Genomic DNA, 22,946 nt, shown 5'->3' with positions numbered 1-22,946 from the left:
GATATTAGTCTTATAATTCCGTAGACTTACCGCTATTCCATCGTGAAACACATTGTTATGAATCATGCTATATAGAGAAATTGTACGTGATTCAGCGCAGATACAGCGACCCCTAGCACAAGTTTTTCACAAATGTGCGAAGGCTTTTTCTGGTCAGGTAGTAAATTATCTGAAATGATGCCTGCTGTTATGCACAGGTTTTTACTTGCATTAAACACACACCTGCTTTTAATCTTTTCCATCCATTAAGTAGATGCGGGTTAAGCTTAGCTTCTGTTATGTTGGTACCAACAGATTAAACTGTTGTTAAAAGAAAAGTAAAACGTGGCAAGCCTATCCCACAAAATGTTTTTTCTGAATGTTGAATCTTGGTTATATCTTCTTGATTTAATATTGGTGCATAAGATACGACGAAAAGGTAGGTATTTTTCATCCATAGTTGATAATGTTTGTAAAAAGGCGAGGAGAACTACCAGGGAGAAAATCACGTTTGTTTGTCTTACAGGAAAGCCACCTTGGTCTATTTGATTTCCCCTCCAAGAGGAGGTAATTTTATTGTACTTAATCAGTTTGAAGTATTATTTTACAATTTTAAACCATTTGTTTGTCCTGTTTATATGTTTTAAACACAAAGCTACACATTGGGTTCTCAGTTCAGTGCCCACCAGATTTTTAGTGTTATAAAGCTTCATAATTATCAGTGAGCCACTGGGGTGGGGGTAAGCATAGATAGACCACTCGTGACGTATGCAATTCAAGAGACGAACTGATGCCATTTCATAAGTTTTTTTCAAGAAAAAAAGACGATTAAAATTGTTTGTTTGTTTGAAATTAAACACAAAGCTGCACAATGATTTCTCAGTTCAGTGCCCACCAGATGTTTAGTATTATAAGGCTTCATAATTATCAGTGAGCCACTGGGGTGGGGGTAAGCATAGACCACTCGTGACGTATGCAATTCAAGAGACGAACTGATGCAATTATATAACAGTTTTTTTTCAAGAAAAAAAAGGCGATAAAAATTGTTTGTTTGAAATTAAACACAAAGCTGCACAATGGGCTATCTGTGCTTTGCCCACCACTGGTATTGAAACTCAGTTTCTAGCGATGTGAGTCTGTAGATATGCCGCTGTGCCACTAGGGGAATAGAAAGTTTAATAAACTAATATGCTGAAAAAGTGATAAAAATGGAGCTATTAGAGTAATACAGAACTGTTTAATTTTTTATTGTACAAACTAATTAATGTATTAGAAGTTCATTAGCTTCGTCATATCCACCAGAAATAATTAAGTTTTAACATCATACGTACGCTCAAACAAATATCTGTAGGTTAATCACGCTATACAAATGGCCACAGCTGTCTTCTCTCTACATGGTGTTTTTAAATTGTTAAAAAAATAAAATAAGTAATTAATATGAGAGTTGAAAGATGATTACTGTCTTACTGCACGTCCAGACTGACAGGGAAACATATTAATTACACGACACAAATATGCGCGACCAAGACAGATATGTATAAGAGGGTGACGGAGTTAAAGATGGACATTAGAATGCTAAGAAGGAAGTGCCCATTCCCCTTAGCTAAGACTTGACACGAAAGTAAGCTTCGCACACTTTGTAATACACAATTTCCAAGACAGAATATCCTTGTGATGACGCCAGTGTTAGTGGGCGTGCTTAAGTGTCATTCAAGGATAAGTTCGTACAGTAAATGTCATAATAAGCACGCTCACTCACTCTGTTGTGTCAAACCTGCACGCGCTTGTTGCCAGCGCCACCATGCAGCGAATCATTTCCCTGTGAATCACTCTATTGGTAGCTAGACACGTCAGACATTCGTAGCTTATTCTATATTTCTAAAAGGAGACATTCCTATTCGGTCCTAGAACATCAGTCTTATTAGTGGCATGATCTTGGGTCTTGTCATTTCTGTTTTGGCGAACTCCTTGACATTTCCTTCGGATGGGTAACAGGTCCAACAGCTTGGCGACGCCGACTATAGTTTTATCTTGATAACGTGTGCTGCTTCCTCTAGGCCTAAATCTGTATTTGTTTGATGGTATCGAGTAGAGCGTTGAGAGCAGAGTCATCATGAGAGATGTACAGCGGTACTCCTGGTCGAATGAAAAAACGCCGAGGAGAAAAAGTAAGTCGTTTCTATTTTCTGTACAGCACCTACTGACCTATTAAAACAGATTCACCCACCAGATTAAGTACTGTTTTTAAACAACACACTTGGATTCTTATGTAAACGTTCTTATCAAATTAAACAAGTATTATTCGCTATTTTCAAATGTACGCGAACATTAATGTCTATGTAGGTTTTGTCATATTTCTCTTAGTATGTATACGCGGTGAAATTGGTAACTTATGAATCAACGTCTATGCTGTGTTTGAGTTCCAAAGGGTTATTGGTTATTTTCTGTCCTCTTCTCAAATGTATTAGACTAGGAAAAGAAATTTATATATAATGCACTAAAAATCGCTAGCAATGAAAACCAAATTTGTACTTTCATACAATATTGCCTGTGTATTTACTGTGCACTCTTTTTTGTAGTATATGCGACTATCTTGTATAATATTTGTGGCATGTAGTGTCGTGTATGGCATATGTGTATGCATTCTGCCCTGTTATTTTATGCGTACATACGAGTGTCATGTGCTGTGCCTTATAGTGTCCGTGTGAGTGTCGTGGTCTGTTACCTGTAAAGTGTGCATATGAGTGTGATATGTGGTGTGTCCTGTATTATATGTGTGTATGTGAGTGTTATATGGGCTGTGCCCTGTATTATATGTGTGTGTATGTGAGTGTTATATATAGTTTCATGTAGTATGTGTGCATCTGTTATATGTGCTGTTTCCTGTAATATGTATACGTGTGTCGTATCCTGTGTTATGTGTGCATGTGGGTGTTATATGTTATGTTTCCTATATTATGTGTGTGCGTGTGGGTGTTATGTGTGCCGTGTCCTGTGTTATATATGTGCGTGTGGGTGTTATGTGTGCTGTGTCCTGTATTACATGAGTGCGTGTGGGTGTTATGTGTGCTGTGTCCTCTATTATATGTGTGCGTGGGGGTGTTATGTGTGCTCTGTCCTCTATTATATGTGTGCGTGGGGGTGTTATGTGTGCTGTGTCCTCTATTGTATGTGTGCGTGTGGGTGTTATGTGTGCTGTGTCCTCTATTATATGTGTGCGTGTGGGTGTTATGTGTGCTGTGTCCTCTATTATATGTGTGCGTGTGGGTGTTATGTGTGCTGTGTCCTCTATTGTATGTGTGCGTGTGGGTGTTATGTGTGCTGTGTCCTCTATTGTATGTGTGCGTGTGGGTGTTATGTGTGCTGTGTCCTCTATTATATGTGTGCGTGTGAGTGTTATATGTACTGTTTCCTGTATTATGTGTGCGTGTGAGTGTTATATGTACTGTTTCCTATATTATGTGTGCATGTGCGCTGTGTCCTGATTATATGTGTGCGTGTGAGTGTCTTTTTACTTGGGTAACACACAAAAACTTATTTATGCTCAAAAACATAGAAAATAAAACTAAAAACAGTTAAAATACAGTAACGATAATTACTATCAGTTGTACGTTACCCCGTGGTTGCGTACTTAACAAACGTGCTACGATAGGATTTTACATTTTGAAGGCAACTCTGTGGTTTGGCCGGTGGTAACAGACCCCTCTGGCATGTAGCCACAACCAGTTAAATATGATGACTTTGTATCGATTATGGTACCTGACTGATTCATGGCTGAATATTACTCATGTCAAAGATGATTCAAAAAGCAGAATTTACGAGGTTAATGGTTTATAAGTGAATGCTTTAAACTTTATGGTGAAAATATTCTACTTATATTACGAATTTCAAGCTCAGTAAATTATCATAATCACCAGAATTGAAGTCATTCTGCTTGAAGTTAGTGAAAGCAAAAAGAGAAAGAGAATTTTGATAGTACTGGTTTAATAACATGATATTTTTATTTTTATTTTTTGTTTTAATACTTCCTTACTATGTCGGAGATTACTGTGTAACTTCTTCGTAGTTATAATGGCTATGTAGTTTGAAAAAAACTATTAACATAGGATATGTTCATTATCACAAAAGGGCCCGGGACGGCCAGGTGGTTAGGGTACTCGACTCCTAATCTGAGGGTCGAGGGTTCGAATCTCTGTCACACCCAACATATTCGCTCTTTCATCCAGGGGGCGTTATAATGTCACAGTCAATCCCTCTATTCGTTGGTAAAAGAGTATCCTAAGAGTTGGCGGTAGGTGGAGATGACTATTTGCCTTCTCTCTAGTCTTACACTGCTAAATTAGGGACGGCTAGCGCAGATAGCCCTCGTGTAGCTTTGCGTGAAATTCAAAAACAAACAAACATTGTCATAAACTGAAAGATTATAATGGCCCATTTACTCAGTAGCTTTAATATCGGTATTTGTTGATTGTGACTGTTATGAAAACGTGACCACCACAGGATGGCATATATTGTATGGATGAGTTATTTGCTGAACGTCTGGTTGTTGTTAAGCGCAAAGTCCCACAATAGGTATATGTGCTGTGCCCACAACTAGTATCGAAACTAAGTTTTTAGCAGTGTGAGCCTTCGAATTTATCGCTGAGCCACTAGGGGGAGCTTCTGAACAAGATTTTGTTCAAGAGAAAGATTTTAAAACTGGAGATCATACAGAGTGTTGATGTGCACCACTGAACATAGAACTAACGGAAAACCTACATATACTCACAAGGATTCACAAAATAAAAATAAAATTATAAGTATTTATACGCCGTAAACTAAGATCCATGCGGAATGACACCATTGGATAGACTGCCCCTACAAGACCTAAAATGTACCTACCACACACTTCTGAGACCTTCTGCTTAAAAAAACCTAAACACAAATAACTTAAAAACGAAGGATAGTGTAGAACGTGGACGTGAACCATTGGGCACAGAACGACTACAAGACTGTTTGTTCTCCCGCACCCATCAAAGCAATATTAAGAGGAATAGCTCAGAAATAAAGAGTAATGTAAAATGCGGGCATCTGTCATTGAATATAGGACCACTAGAAGACTTAGATCACATTCCAGAAACTTGAGAATTTATAAACTCTGGTATTGTGTTAAAATACTGTTATACACGTTTTTCACATACACATGAACATCTGTACTGAAAATTATTTGTATAATTGTTCCCTTTTCTGTCGCGGCATAATGGTTCATAGAGTGGTTTTACGTTTTTCAGATACAAACTTTTAGCTTATAACTTTGTCATTTCTTGATCGATTTGAGATATAATTACAGTTGTGTGCTCATAAGGTCAAATTCTTTCGAATTGTGTATTTGGCCATGCCAAAGTTCTCATAAATAAATTTACCATAATCATGCCGAAAATAACTTCAATTTGAGGGTAGGCTGGTAGACAACGTGATGAAGAATAAAATGAATCAGGCATTCGCACGCACCACGTGCCACCCATTATTCTGTATTTGTTTCCATTTGTATTAGGTAAATAGTAAATGTAACTTGTACTTCTAAACATCCTGGTGAAGACAAAATCAGTTTTCAGTTTTCATATAGACTATTGTAGAAATAGTTACATTCGAAATATTTTATTAATATATATTATTTTTAGGAATGAATAATAATTAGAAATCAACAGTACCATTTTTGTAGTTAATAGTACATTATTTTTACCGCTGTAAGACTACAGCAGATCCAAACCTTTGTAACAACGAAGTTCTTTCTTTCTTTGAAGTTAAGCAAAAAAGATACCCAATGAACTCACTGTGCTCTTCCCACAACCGATATCGAAACTCGTTTTCTGGTGCAGTAAGCCCGCATACATGTCGCTGTATTGCTGGGAACAACAACGAAGTTCTATCTGTACTAAGTTATCATACTACAACAATCTTGTAGTGTACGAATAAACATTATTCACATTGGAAGTCTATTTCTATTAACTTATCTTCCTCACAGTAAAACTTTTAGAATAAGATTTGATCTTGATTCATAACCAAGGTCTACTAAACCTAAAAACAATATAAACTTCATTTGTACTTTTTAATGTTTTTTTTTTTTTTTTATAATATACCTCACCACCTTTTCTTTTTAAACTTTTGTTTATACAAACATGAGTGCGTTGTATTAAAATGACTAACAATATGCAAATCAACGAGCTTTCTTATAACTACAGCATGTTGCGATGGTATGGGATGTACAGGAACATCATTTTTAGTGTTTTTGTAGGGGAGTGTGATGCTACCAAAAGTTGATATCACTTTTAGGAAGGATATGTAACAGCCATTCCCGACGCGAAAATATTCATACACTTACGTCATAAAAATGTCTTCAGATTGGTTATTTACAATAACCTTGTAAATGTACTTCGTGACATTAGAAAAATAAAGGAATATGGATCGTATTGGGACACCGGGACCATACGTAAAAAAGCCGTGGTAAGCAAAAAAGGAGAATTCGTAACATGAGAATTCACTATGACAAAGATCGATGACAAAAGCCATTCACGTGCCCCAGGCAACAGTACACATCAGTGACAAAAGCCATTCACGTGCTCCAGGCAACAGTACACAACATAATCAAGAAAGATCTCTTTCTGGAAGCCAGGCCGAAAAATATAAATCTAGCACAAAAATTTTCCGTCATACTTTCGTTCAGTTGTTGTGTGCTTCAAACAGTTGGAGAATAAAATGGGAATTCATGCTATTCCATATGAAGACATGCCGATCAAGTCGTCGACTCCACATCTATGAATTTCTTTGCGCTCAGAATGTTGAAAAGGCTGTTGATAAACTATTGATATCATACACTAAACCAGTGTTTCCAAACCTGGGCGGTACCGCCCCTAGTGATGTTTTTAATTAAAGGAGGCAGTAAATCTTGGAGAAAAGGCAGGAGGCGGACAGAACAGTTTTGAGGGTTTCAAAATAATTGTTAAAATTAAATAACAATTAACTACTATTGCTTTGTAATTTCAGTAACATATTCTAATAGACCCAAAACTTTATTCTAAGGAGGCATGAGCGCTCATATTTTGCTGAAGGGGATCGCTGTGGCGAAAAACAAGAGGACGAAAAACAATGTAGTGAATGGATTATAGAAACTCACAGGGAGGAGCAGTGTGTCTCGAACATGACAACCAACTTTACGATGAAGCCTTTGTAATGGAAGCTCTACGCCGCAGAGCTGTTGTCGAGATGTACGGCCGTCAGTTAGAGCATAATCAGACTTAGTGATGGCTGTAACGATTTGCAAAACCTTCAAGATGATTTAACCCGTAAAGATAAGTAAATTACAACAATTTGTAAATTCATAATTCCCAATGAAAGTCTTTTTAACTGTCAATGATAACTATATAAATGTATATTTTAGGTCGAGTTATGTGTTTTTTGATACTTATATGTTTTTAACTCTCATTATATAAATTACTAAATTCGTTCCACTTAGTGAAGACGAAAATAAAGGTGTCCTTGACTTTTTGTTGACTACTTAAGTTTAGGATCAAAAGTCCGTGTTGTATGATTTTAAAAAAAGATGAAGTTTTGTAACTAAAAAAAAAATAGCATATTGTTCTGTGTCAGTCGGTCAGTAGGTCACATACCCTTAAGAAACTAAATGTTAATTACCCTGTTCATTTAGTACAGAGGTTCGTATGTTAACTTTATATCACTTACAAAGACTGAAGTTAAACACGTTACGAAAAGGACATCGTGTTACGTTTATGATGTTCTTGTGTGTGCGAGTGTAGCTACGCTACTTAGCTTATTATATCATCCACTTCAACAAATAGATTTCGTAATCATGCAATTTAAATTCGCGTCATTATCATAACTACTTTTGTTGTGAAAAACCGCAGTATTAACGAAAAATTGTTACTTTTTTGTGTTGTTTTATGAGCATAGAAAGGCAAACGGCGCATTACAGTTAGTGCAAAAACATTTAGAATATAACGTTATAATTATTGAAAATTTAAACAAAGGAAGATAGTGATAGTTTACTAAAATCAGCGATCCAGATTTCTCTTATATATAATAATTAGTTCAGGTTTAATTGATTGTTTGGAAATAAGCACAAAACTGCACAATGGGCTCTTGTACTCTGCCTACCACAGGTATCGAAACCCGGTTGCTAGCAGTATGAGTCCGCAGACATACCGTTGTGCCATTGAAGGGCCAGTCAGTGGTTTAGAAGAGCGTTGTGATTGTTAAAAAAATACGTTGTATAAGTACAGCAAGCAGAGAGTGTAAAATTTACAACTTTACGATGAAGCCTTTGTAATGGAAACTCTACGGCGCAGAGCTATTGTCGAGATTACGGACATCAGTTAGAGCATAATCAGACTTAGTGATGACTGTAACGACTTGCAAAACCTTCGAGATGATTTAACTCGTAAAGATAAAGGGTACAACTAATTTACATAAATTGGTGATCACGATTTACTGTTTTATTTAAGAACACTAAATATAATAAACAGAACGTGGAAAAGACAGTAACGATTTATTTTATAAACGTGATTCCGAATCATCATTTCCAAAAAAATCAGTAGAAAGAAGACGTTCAGGGAAACACCAGTATTTCAGTACTTAAATTCATAAAACACCCTAAAGTAAACATTTCGCTAGAGCTGAGATTATTGAATCCTTTCTTATTGCAAAAAATATTTCAAATGAAACTTAAAAGCAACATGTGCTGTGTCTTTTTTTCCCCCTTACTTAAAATAAAATACTTGTATGTTTCTCATAACCTGTTAAATAATTAAAAAGTCGAGTCACGTGTAAGAACATAACACGGTTATAGGAAAAACAGGAGCGTCTGTTTGTTACACCTCTTCGGTTGATGTCCAACACAGAATTGTAATTGTGTGGGAAAGTTATACAGAAAGGTACAGGTGGTCTTTGGTGTAAAATGTCACGTATAAGAAACACTTTAGAATAATATTTCTGGCTGGCCCGCCATGGCCAAGTGGGTTAAGGAGTTCGACTCCTACTCTGAGGGTTGCGGGTTCGAATGCCGGTCGCACTAAACATGCTCACCCTTTCAGCCGTAGGGGCGTTATAATATGACGATCAATCCCACTATTCCTTGGCAAAAAAGTAGCCCAAGAGTTGGCAGTGGGCTGTGATGACTAGCTGTCTTCCCTCTAGTCTTACACTGCTAAATTAGGGACGGCTAGCGCAGATAGCCCTCGTGTAGTTTTGCGCGAAATTAAAAAAACAACAAAAACAGTATTTCTGGTGGTATGAATCACTCTATAAGGAAGAATTTGAAACTGTGTCCTGTTTACGTCTTGTAAGTTTATGGCTGTATACAGAAGCTGCGACCCATAAAATGAAGTACGTCATCGCCGAGGAAATATTAAACAACATATGTATACATGTGTATACTAAATGTACTTCCGCATTATTCACGAAAGTGTCCTATTTCAAGAATAAATAAAACAATAGTTAAGAGTAACAAATATTTTTATTTCATGCTCTTGAAATTCATATATCATTCTATGTTGTTACTTACAGAGTGGATAATTCATTTCGTGATTCATGACATGCGCATGTTTTACCATCATCACGTTAGTACAAGCTGGAACATTAAGCGTCCATTATGTGATGTCATTTTACTGACTCGCTAACAAACAATAAGTTGCTGTATAGTAGTGCAAGAGGTTAAAACAAGTTGCATCTTTAGGCGCCCTTCGGCCCACATTCGTAGAACTAATCTGAAATAACCTGAAAGAATAAACATAAATATTTCAAAAGAAATAAAGTTTATTTTAACTAAAATGGGAAATTAACTTATAAATGTTATGCAAGATAAATATTTTGAACTTTTCACTTGCATGACTATCAATCAAAAGAGGACACAAAATTGTTTTTCTTTAAAAAAAATTGAGGATTTAAGGAGAACGTTGTTCATGAAAGTTACCATGTGCATGTAGCACAAACATCGTGGAAAGGACAACGTTAACAATTTGTTTAAATCATATTCTAGTTACCAGTGATTTAAGAAGAACGTTGTAATTACTTAAACTTATTTATATAAATACGTGATGCTAATGTTTCATAAGTGCAAAGCTACGTAATAGGCTTCTGCGTTTTGTCCACTGTATGGAATCGAACACTAAATTTTAGCGTTTAATTTCATAAATTGTCCACTGATTAACCAATGACATAAGTAGATGAAAAAAAGAGCGTTGAAAAGAGAGAGAAAAAGTGATAGTTTATTTTAATAATCGATACTCAAATACAAGTTTCTCAGTTGTTTTTTATTAAGTACAAAGTTACACAATGAGATAGTTGTGCTGTGCCCACCACAGGTACCAAAACGCTGTTTTTAGTATTATAAGCTATCCTCTATTTTATTTCAAGCTTTGGCGTAACAATAGAGTTGAACTAATGTTTATGAGTAGCTAATCCTTTCTAAATACTCAACACGTTTAAGAATTTCAGAAAATCTGCTCGAATGACACTATTGTTTTGGCTCACCTCTTACTAGTTAGATAGCTATAATGTTTATCACAAGCAAAGTACGATTGTTGGAGCTTCCTGTCTAACTTCCGACATTAAACATCGTCCTTATGATGTCATACATTTCGTTATGGTCTCGTAATTTGATTAAGTACATGTATCTCTACTTGATTGCTGAAACAAAGTTTACAACAGAGAAATATAACAACATATGCTTTTCATTTAGTTTGAATAATTACCAAATTACAAATAGCATAAAAAATAGATATAGATGTGCAACGATAGCCACGCCCACTTTCAGTTTGTACCATTTCAAAAACTACCAAGTGTTGTAATGTTATTCCGCCCATTCCTACCATATTTCTTAACTTTTTGATACTCTCTTTACTACTTCCTAATTTTTATTTGATTTTTTCACGTTTGTATATGTATTTACATAAATGAGATTTTGCGAGGTGTTCAACTGTAAAGCGACCTCGTGTAACGAAATAAGAAAACTCGTGAGCTCACAATGTGGTTTTTCCCACATAAATCCTTATACTACAACATTACTGCCAGTGTACGATATTCCGGATGTTTGTAAGAGTGAGCTCCCATTTTATTATGATATACGGAATATCGGATGTGTACAAAATGTTAACATATTCACCTGATTATGTTGTAGAATTAATCATCTTGAATGCATTAAAATTATTATTGACATATCTCGGAAACCGTATATAATACTTACAGATTGATTTATTTCCATATAAACTAACCGTTTGATGACTTACCGTTCAAAATTATTTTTACCGTTTTTGTTTTTTTAAGATACTGAATGTTTTGTTATTCTTTTTGCAGACACATTTTAAATGATTTTCGAAAAACAAGTCTGCACAAATAAACCACACCTGATGTCTAAAATTTACCCTTTAACGCAAATACCTTGAACTATATTGTAATTAGTGAATTTCTGTTCGCGATTTAAAACACTGGAGTTCATCGGCGCTCGCATCGGGGAAAGTTGCCCCCTGGAAAAGAAGAAACATGATACTTTCTTTATTCACTCAGCATGTGTTCATGAAATTTTTATTCACTTCACAATTTCACTCTACTTTGCCCTACCGACCCCTGGAAAATTTTCTGCAGACCCCCATGCTAGAGTTCCCATTATTCTATCTTCTTTTTTCATATTCTGGAATTAAAAAAGAAAGGTGAATTATAATGTAACATGTGGCAACATATTGGAGTTAAGCGCAAAGCTATACTATGGAGTATCAGTGCTCTGCCCTCCACGGGTATAGAAACCTGGTTTCTAGCATAGTAAGTCGGCAGACATAGCGCTATGCCACTGTGGAGAAAGATCTCTAAACAGAATTGTAGAAAATCAGTCATGTCTGGTTATAATTTGCCTAACACAAGTATCTAGACAATGTCTGAACAAGGAATTGTTATTTATTTGTGTGTACATGTCTCGAATTTTTTATTAAGTCTTAGGTATCATAATTACTTTCAAGAAACTGATATTTTCAACCTTATGTAAAGTCAGTTACCTCTAGGATTAAGTTACAGCCATACCTGGTTCTTTGAACCGAATAACTATTCTCTGTCAGTTTTCTAACCTGCTCGGAGCTGAAAGCGCAGTGAGCTCTTAGCGCTACAATTTTAAAATATGAACTAATTTTCAAGTCAAAATGGTTAACAAAACCTCGTTCATATTTTTCAGTATTGGAGTGGCATTAGCTTGATATATTGATCTTGTCAAATATTTGTCGATGAAGGATTATAATTATTCACAATTGCTGCGGTTTTACAGACACTGAGCTAAAAAATGCTTCATTATCCACTCCACGATTGATCAATGTGAATGTATAAACAAACCTAATCAATATAAGGACGTTCCACTCGTGCCTTGTACAACTCCACGAACACAGGAAATCGACACTCTTGTAAGAGCCGCCACGCAGCGGCGGCATCCTGTCCCTAATAAATAGTGTGATGCCCCGTGTCCACGTGCCAGACACATGTGCAAGTGAAGTTGAGCAGGATGCAGTGTTAGTTCATTTTAGAAAGGAAAACTCGCATTTTCTGGAAGAGTTATGAAAAGTGTAAAAGATAAAGGGCATTATCCGGATATCTTGAGGACGTTTACTTTTAAAATAATCAACGTGATTGTGGGAGGATGTTTCTAAATTTAGTTTCTCACATATGATGGTATCGGACACAAACTCAGGCTGTTGGACTATGGGTAAAGTTTTCCAGCAGCACACGTTCTCGTCGTGTGCCTCTCCTACTGAATCGACACGCGTGCAAGCCAGATGGGCTAAGCCTACTCCAAGATAAACGTGGACAACTTAACAGTTTCATTCACACCTTGTTTGTATTACTTGAAATGAATGGAAAGGATGATTGTGGGTATAACCAACACATGACTCTGGACCTAAAATATCACAGTCAATATGTTTTCAGGGTAGTGAGAGCGTTCACACAATGTATATGTTGTAAGAACAGAATGGAACAGTTGATTAAAAGTAAAATATTACTGTAAGAACGTTGCCATAATAATTATGTTATTCAAGAAATAGTGGTATTCACAAGGTTTGAAAACGTTCGGAATATAACCTAATAAGTTTAGTTCAACATACTTTAGCAACGGTAGTAAGTTTATAATTCTCCGTCTTGACGTAAAACTGAGGTGTACAATATATGTGTATATCTATTGTTACATATATATTGTAGATGTAAGTCTGAAATATATTATTTTTAATTCTAAGCCATTATGCGCTAATGTATTTTAGCTGTTGTTTTGATTCCGTATTATTCATTTAGTCTAATATTTCAACGCTTTGTGAAGCTGTTGTCATGCTATATAATTAATTAATACAACTGAATTACTTTAAGTATTCATTGGTTTTATCAGTATATTTCTTTCGACACCCATTGTGTAGCTTTGTGCTTAATTTAAAACAGACAAGCTTTTGCTCCCCCCAGTAGTCCAGCGGTATATCTGAGGACTTAGAGTGCCAAAAATTTGGTTTCGATACCCGTGGTGGGCAGAGCACAGATAGCCAATTGGGTAGCTTTGTATTTATTTAACTTCAAACAATATATTTCAACAATTTTCGTTACTATGTGTTCGGGTTTTACTCCGTCTTGTAGCAACATTGAACAGCTATTCTTACTTCTTATTTTGGTTTGTTTAGAATTAAGCACAAAGCTACACAATGGGCTATCTCTGCTCTACCCACCACGTGTATCAAAACCCGGTTTATAGCAGTGCGAGTCTGCAGACATACCGCTGTGCCACTGGAGGGGTACTCCTTATTATTGGTATTAAATAATTTTCAGTCATATATATACAGATGCATATATACATTTAGGTATTTCTTCTAATTGTATAGATCTATAAGTTAATTTTAAAGTGAAAACTACACAGTGAGCTATCTGCACTGTGCTCATAGCGTGACCCAGCATGACCAGGTGGGTTAAGGCGTTCGACTCGTAATCTGAAGGTTGCGAGTTCGAATCCCCGTCGCACCAAATATGCTTGCCCTTTCAGCCGTGGGGGCCTTATAATGTGACGGTCAATCCTACTGTTCGTTGGTAAAAGAGTAGCCCAAGAGGTGGCGGTGAGTAGTGATGACTAACTTTCTTCCCTCTAGTCTTACACTGCTAAATTAGGGACGGCTAGTGCAGATAGCCCTTTATTAGCTTTGCGCGAAATTCAAAAGCAAACAAAAACAAACAAACCATAACATAATAATATGATTCAGCAATTTTTACTCACTTTTTATGGTGGATGTTAAGTCATTTTGCGGCAATATATATAAAAACCTTTTGCAACTCTGTGATGATGTATTGTTATGTTAAGTACGGTAGTACTCAGTAGGAATCGTGATGAAACAAAATGGCGACTATAAGATTCACCCGTCTAACACCACCTTCAAGATATGTGAATATTAACAATGGTTATTTCACAGTACTAACTGAGAAAATTAAAGCTTATTGTACTTATAAACCACCTAAATAGCTATATATACATGTTTATGGAGGGAGTTAAAATTTCACTATTTCAACAAATTTTTATCTAAGTAAGTCAATAAGTAAATGACTTTTCCAAACATGTGTGCGAAAAAACTGCGAATCTTATCATTCTAATTCCTGGTGAGTAATAACAAAATCAAATTGGATATACGCTTAATATTACTGACACAGAAAAATATAGCTTATAAAAAGGAAACTTGTACAATACAATACAAAAATAAAGTACAATACAAAAACTAAGTTTATAAAAACAAGTAGGAATCTGTATATATGTATACGTAACCAAGCTCTCTATAGTAATATATAGAAAGCTTTAATTTTACAAAAAGTGTTGAAACAAGAGTCAAAACTGCAAAATCTAAGACACTTGAAAAAAAAAATCCTTACTTTGTCTCAGACTAATATAACTACAGTGATTTCCCAAAATAGGGGTAAAAAATTAAATTTTAAAGAGCTATCTTTTTGTGATTTTGATTTTCTTCAATATTTTTGTGGTATTAAAACTCTCACTATTTCTATAACCAGTATGTCACATATATATTGATCCTTGTTTTGTATTGGTCTTGTAGTTTAACCTGTTGACTGCCAAGTATTCCAGCTGCTACAATTCAACTCTAATGCTTCTTCATTTTGTAACTTTTTTCGTGACGCCATTTTGGATCGAAAGTGAAACAATTTGAAAGTAGGTCAAATGCATGTATGGTGCTGACATCTAGCGTTGAAGTTAGGTATTATTGAGAACGAATTAACTCGTCCGTGGCACTGTGTTACCGATCGGCTTGGACGAGTTATCTCGTCTACCGCACTGAACAGATTAAAGATGTTCTATGGCAAGTTATTTCTGAAATAAAATTAATTCTACTGAGTGTGTGAATTAATCCACCTTTGAGTAATATATTTTTGCACACCAACCTCTGTATAGGCTTACGAGTATTAAGCCGTTTTCTAGAAGTACATTTCAGAAGTTGTAAACTTGTAATTTTGTGTTGATCTAAATTTAATATGATGACCAACTTTACAGTGCAAATATTTTTAAGCAATTAAACCTGCAGTATTTCAGAAAATGTTCGATTTACAACAATTAGAAATTTACAAGTACATCTGTAATTATTGGCAGTGCACATCTTGAATTATAAATATTTAAAATAAATGTCAATAATAATTTAATTACAAAAAAGATATAATGTAAAATTATAAATATTATAATTAGGAGAGACAGAGAGGATCCCCTGGATATTTCTCCAAAGAATTGTTTAATATTTTGATCAGTATAGCTTCCGTGTTTTTTTCTACTGTTCATAACAGATTCACTTCATAAAATTTTTATGGTGTTTTCGAACAATGAGTGTTTATTTTAAGTGCTTGAAAACATTGGCCAAGGCCTTTCAAGTTTTCGCTGGTTCTTGTGTTCATTTACTTTCCAGTTTCACCTAAACAAGATAATTCACATGTGTTACATTGGATTTCAGTCTGTTTGTTTGAATTTCGCGCAAAGCTAACCCGAGTGATATCTGTGCTAGCCGTCCCTAATTTAGCAGTGTAAGACTAGAGGGAAGGTAACTAGTTATCACCACCCACCGTCAACTCTTGGGCTACTCTTTTACCAAGGAATGGTGGGATTGATCGTCATATTATAACGCCCCTACGGCTGAAAGGGCGAGCATGTTTAGTGCGACTGGCATTCGAACCCGTGACCCTAGGATTACGAGTCGAACGCCTTAACACGCTTGGCCATGCCGAGCTTATGGATTTCAGCCAACTGATAAAACGTATAATTTAATACTTCACAAACTCGTAGACTACCAGTTAGAAATGTTAGTATTTACCACATTTGTATATAGGTTTTAAGCTTTTTTTAGCAATATGTTTCAAAATGTGACTGTATTTGTATATACGTATTAAGCTATTTTTTAGCAATATATTTGAGAAACTGACGTTGTGCAAGACTTATGTGTCCTGTGCCCATCCTACCGTCGGTTATTTTGTCTATTGCGTAAGAATGTCATCCATTATGTTACTAATATTATGTAATTTCTGTCTGTTATTCACAGTATTAATCTGGTATTTTGTTTGTTTTATAAAACTGTCAAAATCCTAATTTTAATAACAAACCATCAGTGATATATAGTGTGAGACCATTGTGATTCCGTGTGCGTTACAAACACCAATAGACAGATATCCAGTGTGACTGCATTAAAACCATCAGCATTTTGATATTTTTTATGTAGCTGAGAATGTCACGATCCTTTGATCTTTATTGCTACTAATGATGCATTATCTTTGTTGCGTAATACCGTTTCTATATTTGTGACCATTACAACCCATGACAATCCAGCCTCCTGCTTGTATTACGAGACTGCCTTACCCCTTGTCCATTACAACATATTTTGTCTATAGTATATTTTGACCTCTGTGTCCAGTATATTTTGTCTGTAGATCCCATGAATAATATTTCTTCAGCTGAGATAGAACTGATATTGTGAACTCGCTGTCTTCGTTTTCTCTCATCAGTCTCTGTTTAAATTCGTTAACTTCTTTTTTATTTCTTTTTGTCCGATAATGGGGAAAATGCTACATTTCTGATATATTTATTGTTTTAGGCCTTTGATTAAGCCTTTAGTAATATTGTGTGGTAACCATTTATATAGAAAAGGAATACTTCCAGCTTTAGAAGGTTCTAATTCCAAATGGATCAATTGGAGTTAAAGAACTGATATTTTATGTGTGTTTCTTTGTTACTATGCCCACAGCTCCACAATATTATACCCACGGATTTACAACTGAGTCAAAGGGAGGATAGGAACAGATAAACATTTTTTTTTCTTTTTCTAATTTTGCTTCTTCCACATTAGAGGCCTAGATTTCTGATATAAAATTCCACATATGTTTAGTACATTCCGATGTCACATGCGTTTTAATCAAAACAATTCCTGTTTCAGGAAGAGTTCTCGGTGCCGAATGTTGGATATAACAGTTGTCTTCGAAGAAATGAGCCAGAAAGTTTTTTATTGATTTTGTTTTAAAAAAGAAACTTGACAGACGGCTTCTTCCTGTAGTTCGCTATTATCAGTGTTGACTGATAAAAGTATCTGAATAACTAAAATATAATTCTATGAAAACATTAAATGACCAGTTAAGCAAGCTTTGATCCACATCAGTATATGTGCATTCAACAACTAATAAACACCGACTCACTTCATATGTGTGGCGACTTGTATTCGATAGCCATAATGAAGTAGGTTACATACTCGTTAGTATGTCTTCAATAAACTCTATCAACATTCAAATGGCTTATCCACAAGGTAACGATTTGGTAACGTAAGTATCTACAGAAGAACGGTTGGTTTACAATAAAATCTATCATTATGAAACGTAAATAGAAATATTTTATTAATTTTCATTAATTGGTTTGATTTGTTTGAATTTCACGCAAAGCTACACGCGCTAGCCGTCCCTAATTTAGCAGTGTCAGACTAGAGAGAAAGCAGCTAGTCATCACCACTCACCGCCAACTCTTGGGCTACTCTTTTATCAATGAACAGTAGGATTGACCGTCACATTAAGAATGCTCCCACGGCTAAAAGGGCGAACATATTTGGTGTGACAGTGATTCGAACCCGCGACTCTCGGATTACGAGTCGAGTGCTTTGACCACCTGGCAATGCCGGGCCACCACTGCTGTTGGACAATATACAAGTTGGTATCTATATTATAAATGAAAATAGGCCCGGCATGGCCAGGTGGTTAAGGCATTCGACTCGTAATCCGAGGGTCGCGGGTTCGAATCCCAGTCACACCAAACATGCTCACCCTTTCAGCCGTTGGGGCGTTATAATATGACGGTCAATCCCACTATTCGTTGGTAAAAGAGTAGTCTAAGAGTTGGCGGCGGGTGATAATGACTAGCTGCCTTCCCTCTAGTCTTACACTGCTAAATTAGGGACGGCTAGCGCGTGTAGCTTTGCGTGAAATTCAAAACAAATCAAACCAATTAATGAAAATTAATAAAATATTTCTATTTACGTTTCATAATGATAGATTTTATTGTAAACCAACCGTTCTTCTGTAGATACTTACGTTACCAAATCGTTACCTTGTGGATAAGCCATTTGAATGTTGATAGAGTTTCTTCATAGTCAAGGTCATGAACACTTGTACAGAAGTGCTGGCACGTGGCTTATGTAATCATGGTAACTCGGTACCAAGCAAACAACACGTGATATACAGAATACGGTGTGGAGTGAAAACAAAATAGTTAAACCTGTTATTTCAATACAGTAATTTCCTGGCTTCGATTAACAGATCATGGCGCTAAATATTACAGTCTTGACTTAACTTACAGTGTAAATTTAAAAGCTTAACAAAAAGTAACGACTCAGTTACTTGCTGAGTGTTTATTTCATGTATAAATGAAATGTGGTGCAGGGTGTTATCATATACAATAATTGGCATTCTCACAACTGTATAATCTTGAAATGAGATTTAAGTTTGCTGTTAACTTGATCCTACTAAAAAGCGGAATTTTTATAGCTGTTTACACGCCAGTAGGGGACTCACAAAGTCAATAAGCAATTTATTAATTTCCTGTACTGTCAGAGACACTTTGAGTTTAACTTATTTCCATACAACGGAAGCTATAACGACATAGAATGTAATGTTGATTTTTATAACTGAGATCCCTAGTGGCACAGCGACATATCTGCGGATTTGCAACGCTAGAAACTGGGTTTGGATAACTGTGGTTGGCAGAGCAACCATAGCCCATTGTGTAGTTTTGTGTTTAAGCATAAACAACTGGGTTTGGATAACTGTGGTGGGCAGAGCAATCGTAGCCCATTGTGTAGTTTTGTGTTTAGCATAAACAACTGGGGTTGGATAACTGTGGTGGGCAGAGCAACCGTAGCCCATTGTGTAGTTCTGTGTTTAAGTATAAACAAACGAACAACTATAAGTTTGATATTATCTTAATATAATAATCTTATAAATTTTAATTATCATGTATAACTACGACAGAAAATGTAGTGCGTTCAGTGTTATGATACAATCTACTCTGATATAACTTGTATTAAGGTATAACGTTATGGATTTTGATATGTCAGTAATACGTTATAAATTATAGTGTCTCCTACATTTAATGTTACAATACAGACAGATTCAAATTAAAACCGCGTTGGTCTGTCACTTTATTAAGGTATAACTAGTATTCATAATTTATTAAAAACAGATTCACCTAGTTTTTACAAAAATCGTACTTATAATAATGATAATAAACTTCATTTGCAAGCATTTGATCTGAGTTTACATTGGTGATGTATATTCACTACGGCTAACACTGAGGCATAACGTCAGTACTACATGTACATTATACTATTATATACATGTTAATATAAATTCTCCCGCATAGCGACAAAGAATGTAGTACGCTCAATATTACGGTACAGACAGGGCCAGATTAAAACCACAGTAGGCCCATAAACAACTTCAAGTTTGTGTTCCCCCCTCTTTCCTACAACCTACTTCTCTTTTCAACCTTTAATTTAATATAATGTTGTTGTTGTTTTTTTAATATTAAAGTGTACATCTTCTAAAATATCTGAGAAAGCTGTAAAAAACAAAATAACTAGTGTGGGCTAATTAACACTGTGTGCTTGTATGTAGAAGTGTCGCTAGATTCGGGGCATTGTCTAGTGGAATCGGGTATGTACCCGCGTGCCAGCCCTGAGCGATGATTTTGCTCATGGGTATCACAATACTCTGATATTTATTTCACCTGTCCGTGAATTTAAACATCAAACGTCCAGTATTATGTTATAGATTTTAATGTGCCAAATAATACACCACAAATTATAATGTGTCTGGTTAACAGTTTAAAATATGAAATAGTGGTTTGTTTATTTAAATTAAATAATGTCTAACAAACATCAGTTAGCATTACACATTCAAAAAATAAATAAAACATCTAGCATTACGATATAGATTTTAATACGTGGAATATTATAATACAGATTGGAATTAACCTAATACCGGGATTAATTATAATATATTCCCACTTCTGTTAATATTATATCGGTTACACTGCGCCCAGTACAACGATAAACTACAGTACCTACAAAAACTACGATACATTATGGATAACGGTCAGAACTGCGACGAATTACACAATAGGACAAAACAAATCTACAATGATTTTTTAATATTTTGTACAAAACAGATGATATAAGTGTTTGTTGATACTGATGACTGTTTATAATTGATATATATGTCTGCAGTTTGCAAAATTACATTGATTAAAAGGTAAAGTATTTAGCATACTTCATCTCATCAGTGGAAATATTCCACACGTATGTGCGTCTACTGTGCGAGGTTATTGTTTAACCAGATTCTCTCCAGGACAACATTTCATTTAGATAAATTATATAAAACTTGTAGAGTCATATACAGCTTCTTGGAATCACCTCTTTTTTGCTTGTAGTGTTTATTATCTGATTATTCAACTAATACCTCTGGTCATTACAGAGGACCAGGTGTAATATCACGTGATCGCTTGTAAACATCACGAAGACTTTAAACCCAATCCTTGTTACTGTGGTGTGAAAGCCTTTATCAAAGAGGACTAGTTCTTATTCGAATATTTCTAGTTTATACAACACTTACATTGATGTAAAGAACGTCGTCAACAATCCGTAAACTTTTCCATGAACTGCAAGACGTCACATCATGATTAGCAATTGTGCTTCACGTATAAAAAGAGGCTTAAGCACTAGAATTTTAGTATTCCAAAAAATAGTATAAACTGCATGAAACAGAAACAAGATGGTACAGTTACAAAGAGCTATAGGAGCTCTACGTAATCGCCTCACTCGGATTGTTGGTAAGGAATTGTAATATTAAATGTTTTAGTGCATGGTTTTAGAACATTGTGTTCTTTAGTCGTGAAAACCTTTCGCCATGCGAGTTATGGTATAGAGCTAGGAGTGAAGAAATGTAGCCATAGCGTTGCAATATCTGTAAATTCAAATACCTAAAATAGATGTTAAAACTGGTAACAACCTTCCCATCTAACAACTTACATCAGATTTGGGTATTCTCTATTCTTACAATTACAGTTTTAGCCAATAAAATAAGGTTACCGTTTCAAAGTACGCATCTTCATTCGCTTATTTTGTACGTTAAGGTAGCAGGCTTAACACAGAAGACCGTGTTCATCATGGAATTTTGAACTGTTTGCAGTCTTTGTTATGACTATTATTGGTACAGGGAGCTGCAGACTGTTACGTCAGGTTAAAGTTACAAATTAGATTCACACTCGATTAGTAGAAATGAACCCGAAGAAGTCAAATCTTTATGTTTGTATCTTACATGGTAGCGTGGAAAATTTCAGTAAACAGTAAAAAGTTTTTGTTCTGGAGGTAATTGAGAAAATTTGAGTAAATAGGCCTAGTCAAGTTGTAAAAATTAAGCTCACGCGCGTACGCATGAAAGGTTTGGCAAAAAACAACAACAAAACTTATGGCATGGAAAAATATACCTACATAGATATAGCGCAGCTGTTTATGTGTTTAACGTTTTCTATATAGTTTACATTATTCTGATGAAATATTAGCATTTTTTGGCTTGAAATAGTGACATGCACAGAGTTATTTAAGTTAATAATATAATTCAACACTTAATAACTACTTTTCGTATAGACAGTACAGTATTTGTGCTAAGTTAAGCGTAGATCCCCAGAATGATATATTTTTTTATTTTTCATTAAATGTTTGTGGATTTTATGTGAACAGACATGCAGTTCTTTAATCCGTATTTCATGCAATGTTGCTTACAGGTTTAGTCTCGTAGCACCTATTTTTTTTTTTTTTTCTGAGTGGGGATGCTCCAACCGTCGTAGCATTAGCTCACTTTGCATAATAATTGTGCTCAATACAATATGCGTTTGCTTTTGATCTCACAAAGTAGACCCCCCCCCTCTACGTACAAACCTGAAGCTTACATGAAATGAGAAATAACAATTCGAAAAAAAAAATGTATTATTGGAAGTTAAGAACAAAGCTACACAATGGCTGTGTGCTGTGCTTACTACGTGTATCAAACACGTTTTTTAACGTTATAATTCTGCACACTGGGAGATGAAAAAAATGAAAAATGAATGGCGACATTTTCTGAATATTTATTATATGCTTCACAGCTTGTGATTACAGTATGACCACAAGTTTTATCTGAAACATGTTATAAAATACACTACTGTAAGCACAGACTGTTATAAGTTTGACCCGTATTTGTGCTGTAAAGCACACTATCATGAATTTTATCAACTCGATGTGGTAAAATACACTACCTTAAGCACAAACTACTATAAATTTGACCTGTATTTGTGTTGTATAGCACACTACCATGAGTTTTATGAGCTCGATGTTGTAAAATACACTACTGTAAGCACA

General features: G+C 35.3%; 1 protein-coding gene across 5 annotated transcripts in view; it reads left to right on the top strand.

Moving 5' to 3' along the window:
- LOC143229572 (uncharacterized) overlaps positions 1 to 22,946 on the top strand; it is an 89,492-nt gene that overhangs the window by 36,868 nt on the left and 29,678 nt on the right. The window contains exon 1 of one of the 5 annotated variants that reach the window (XM_076462115.1): positions 1,605 to 2,147. The exons of 1 other annotated variant lie outside the window; for it this stretch is intronic. In XM_076462115.1, coding sequence (XP_076318230.1) covers positions 2,093 to 2,147 — 55 coding nt within the window. In that variant the 5' untranslated portion in view covers positions 1,605 to 2,092. 3 more of the 5 variants (XM_076462116.1, XM_076462118.1, XM_076462114.1) reach the window with 3 other exon arrangements.

This window comes from Tachypleus tridentatus, chromosome 10 (assembly GCF_004210375.1).
Source record: "Tachypleus tridentatus isolate NWPU-2018 chromosome 10, ASM421037v1, whole genome shotgun sequence".
Lineage (NCBI taxonomy): Eukaryota > Metazoa > Arthropoda > Merostomata > Xiphosura > Limulidae > Tachypleus > Tachypleus tridentatus.
The sequence above is the reverse complement of the archived record's forward strand: the minus strand, read 5'-3'. Positions and strand labels throughout refer to the sequence as shown.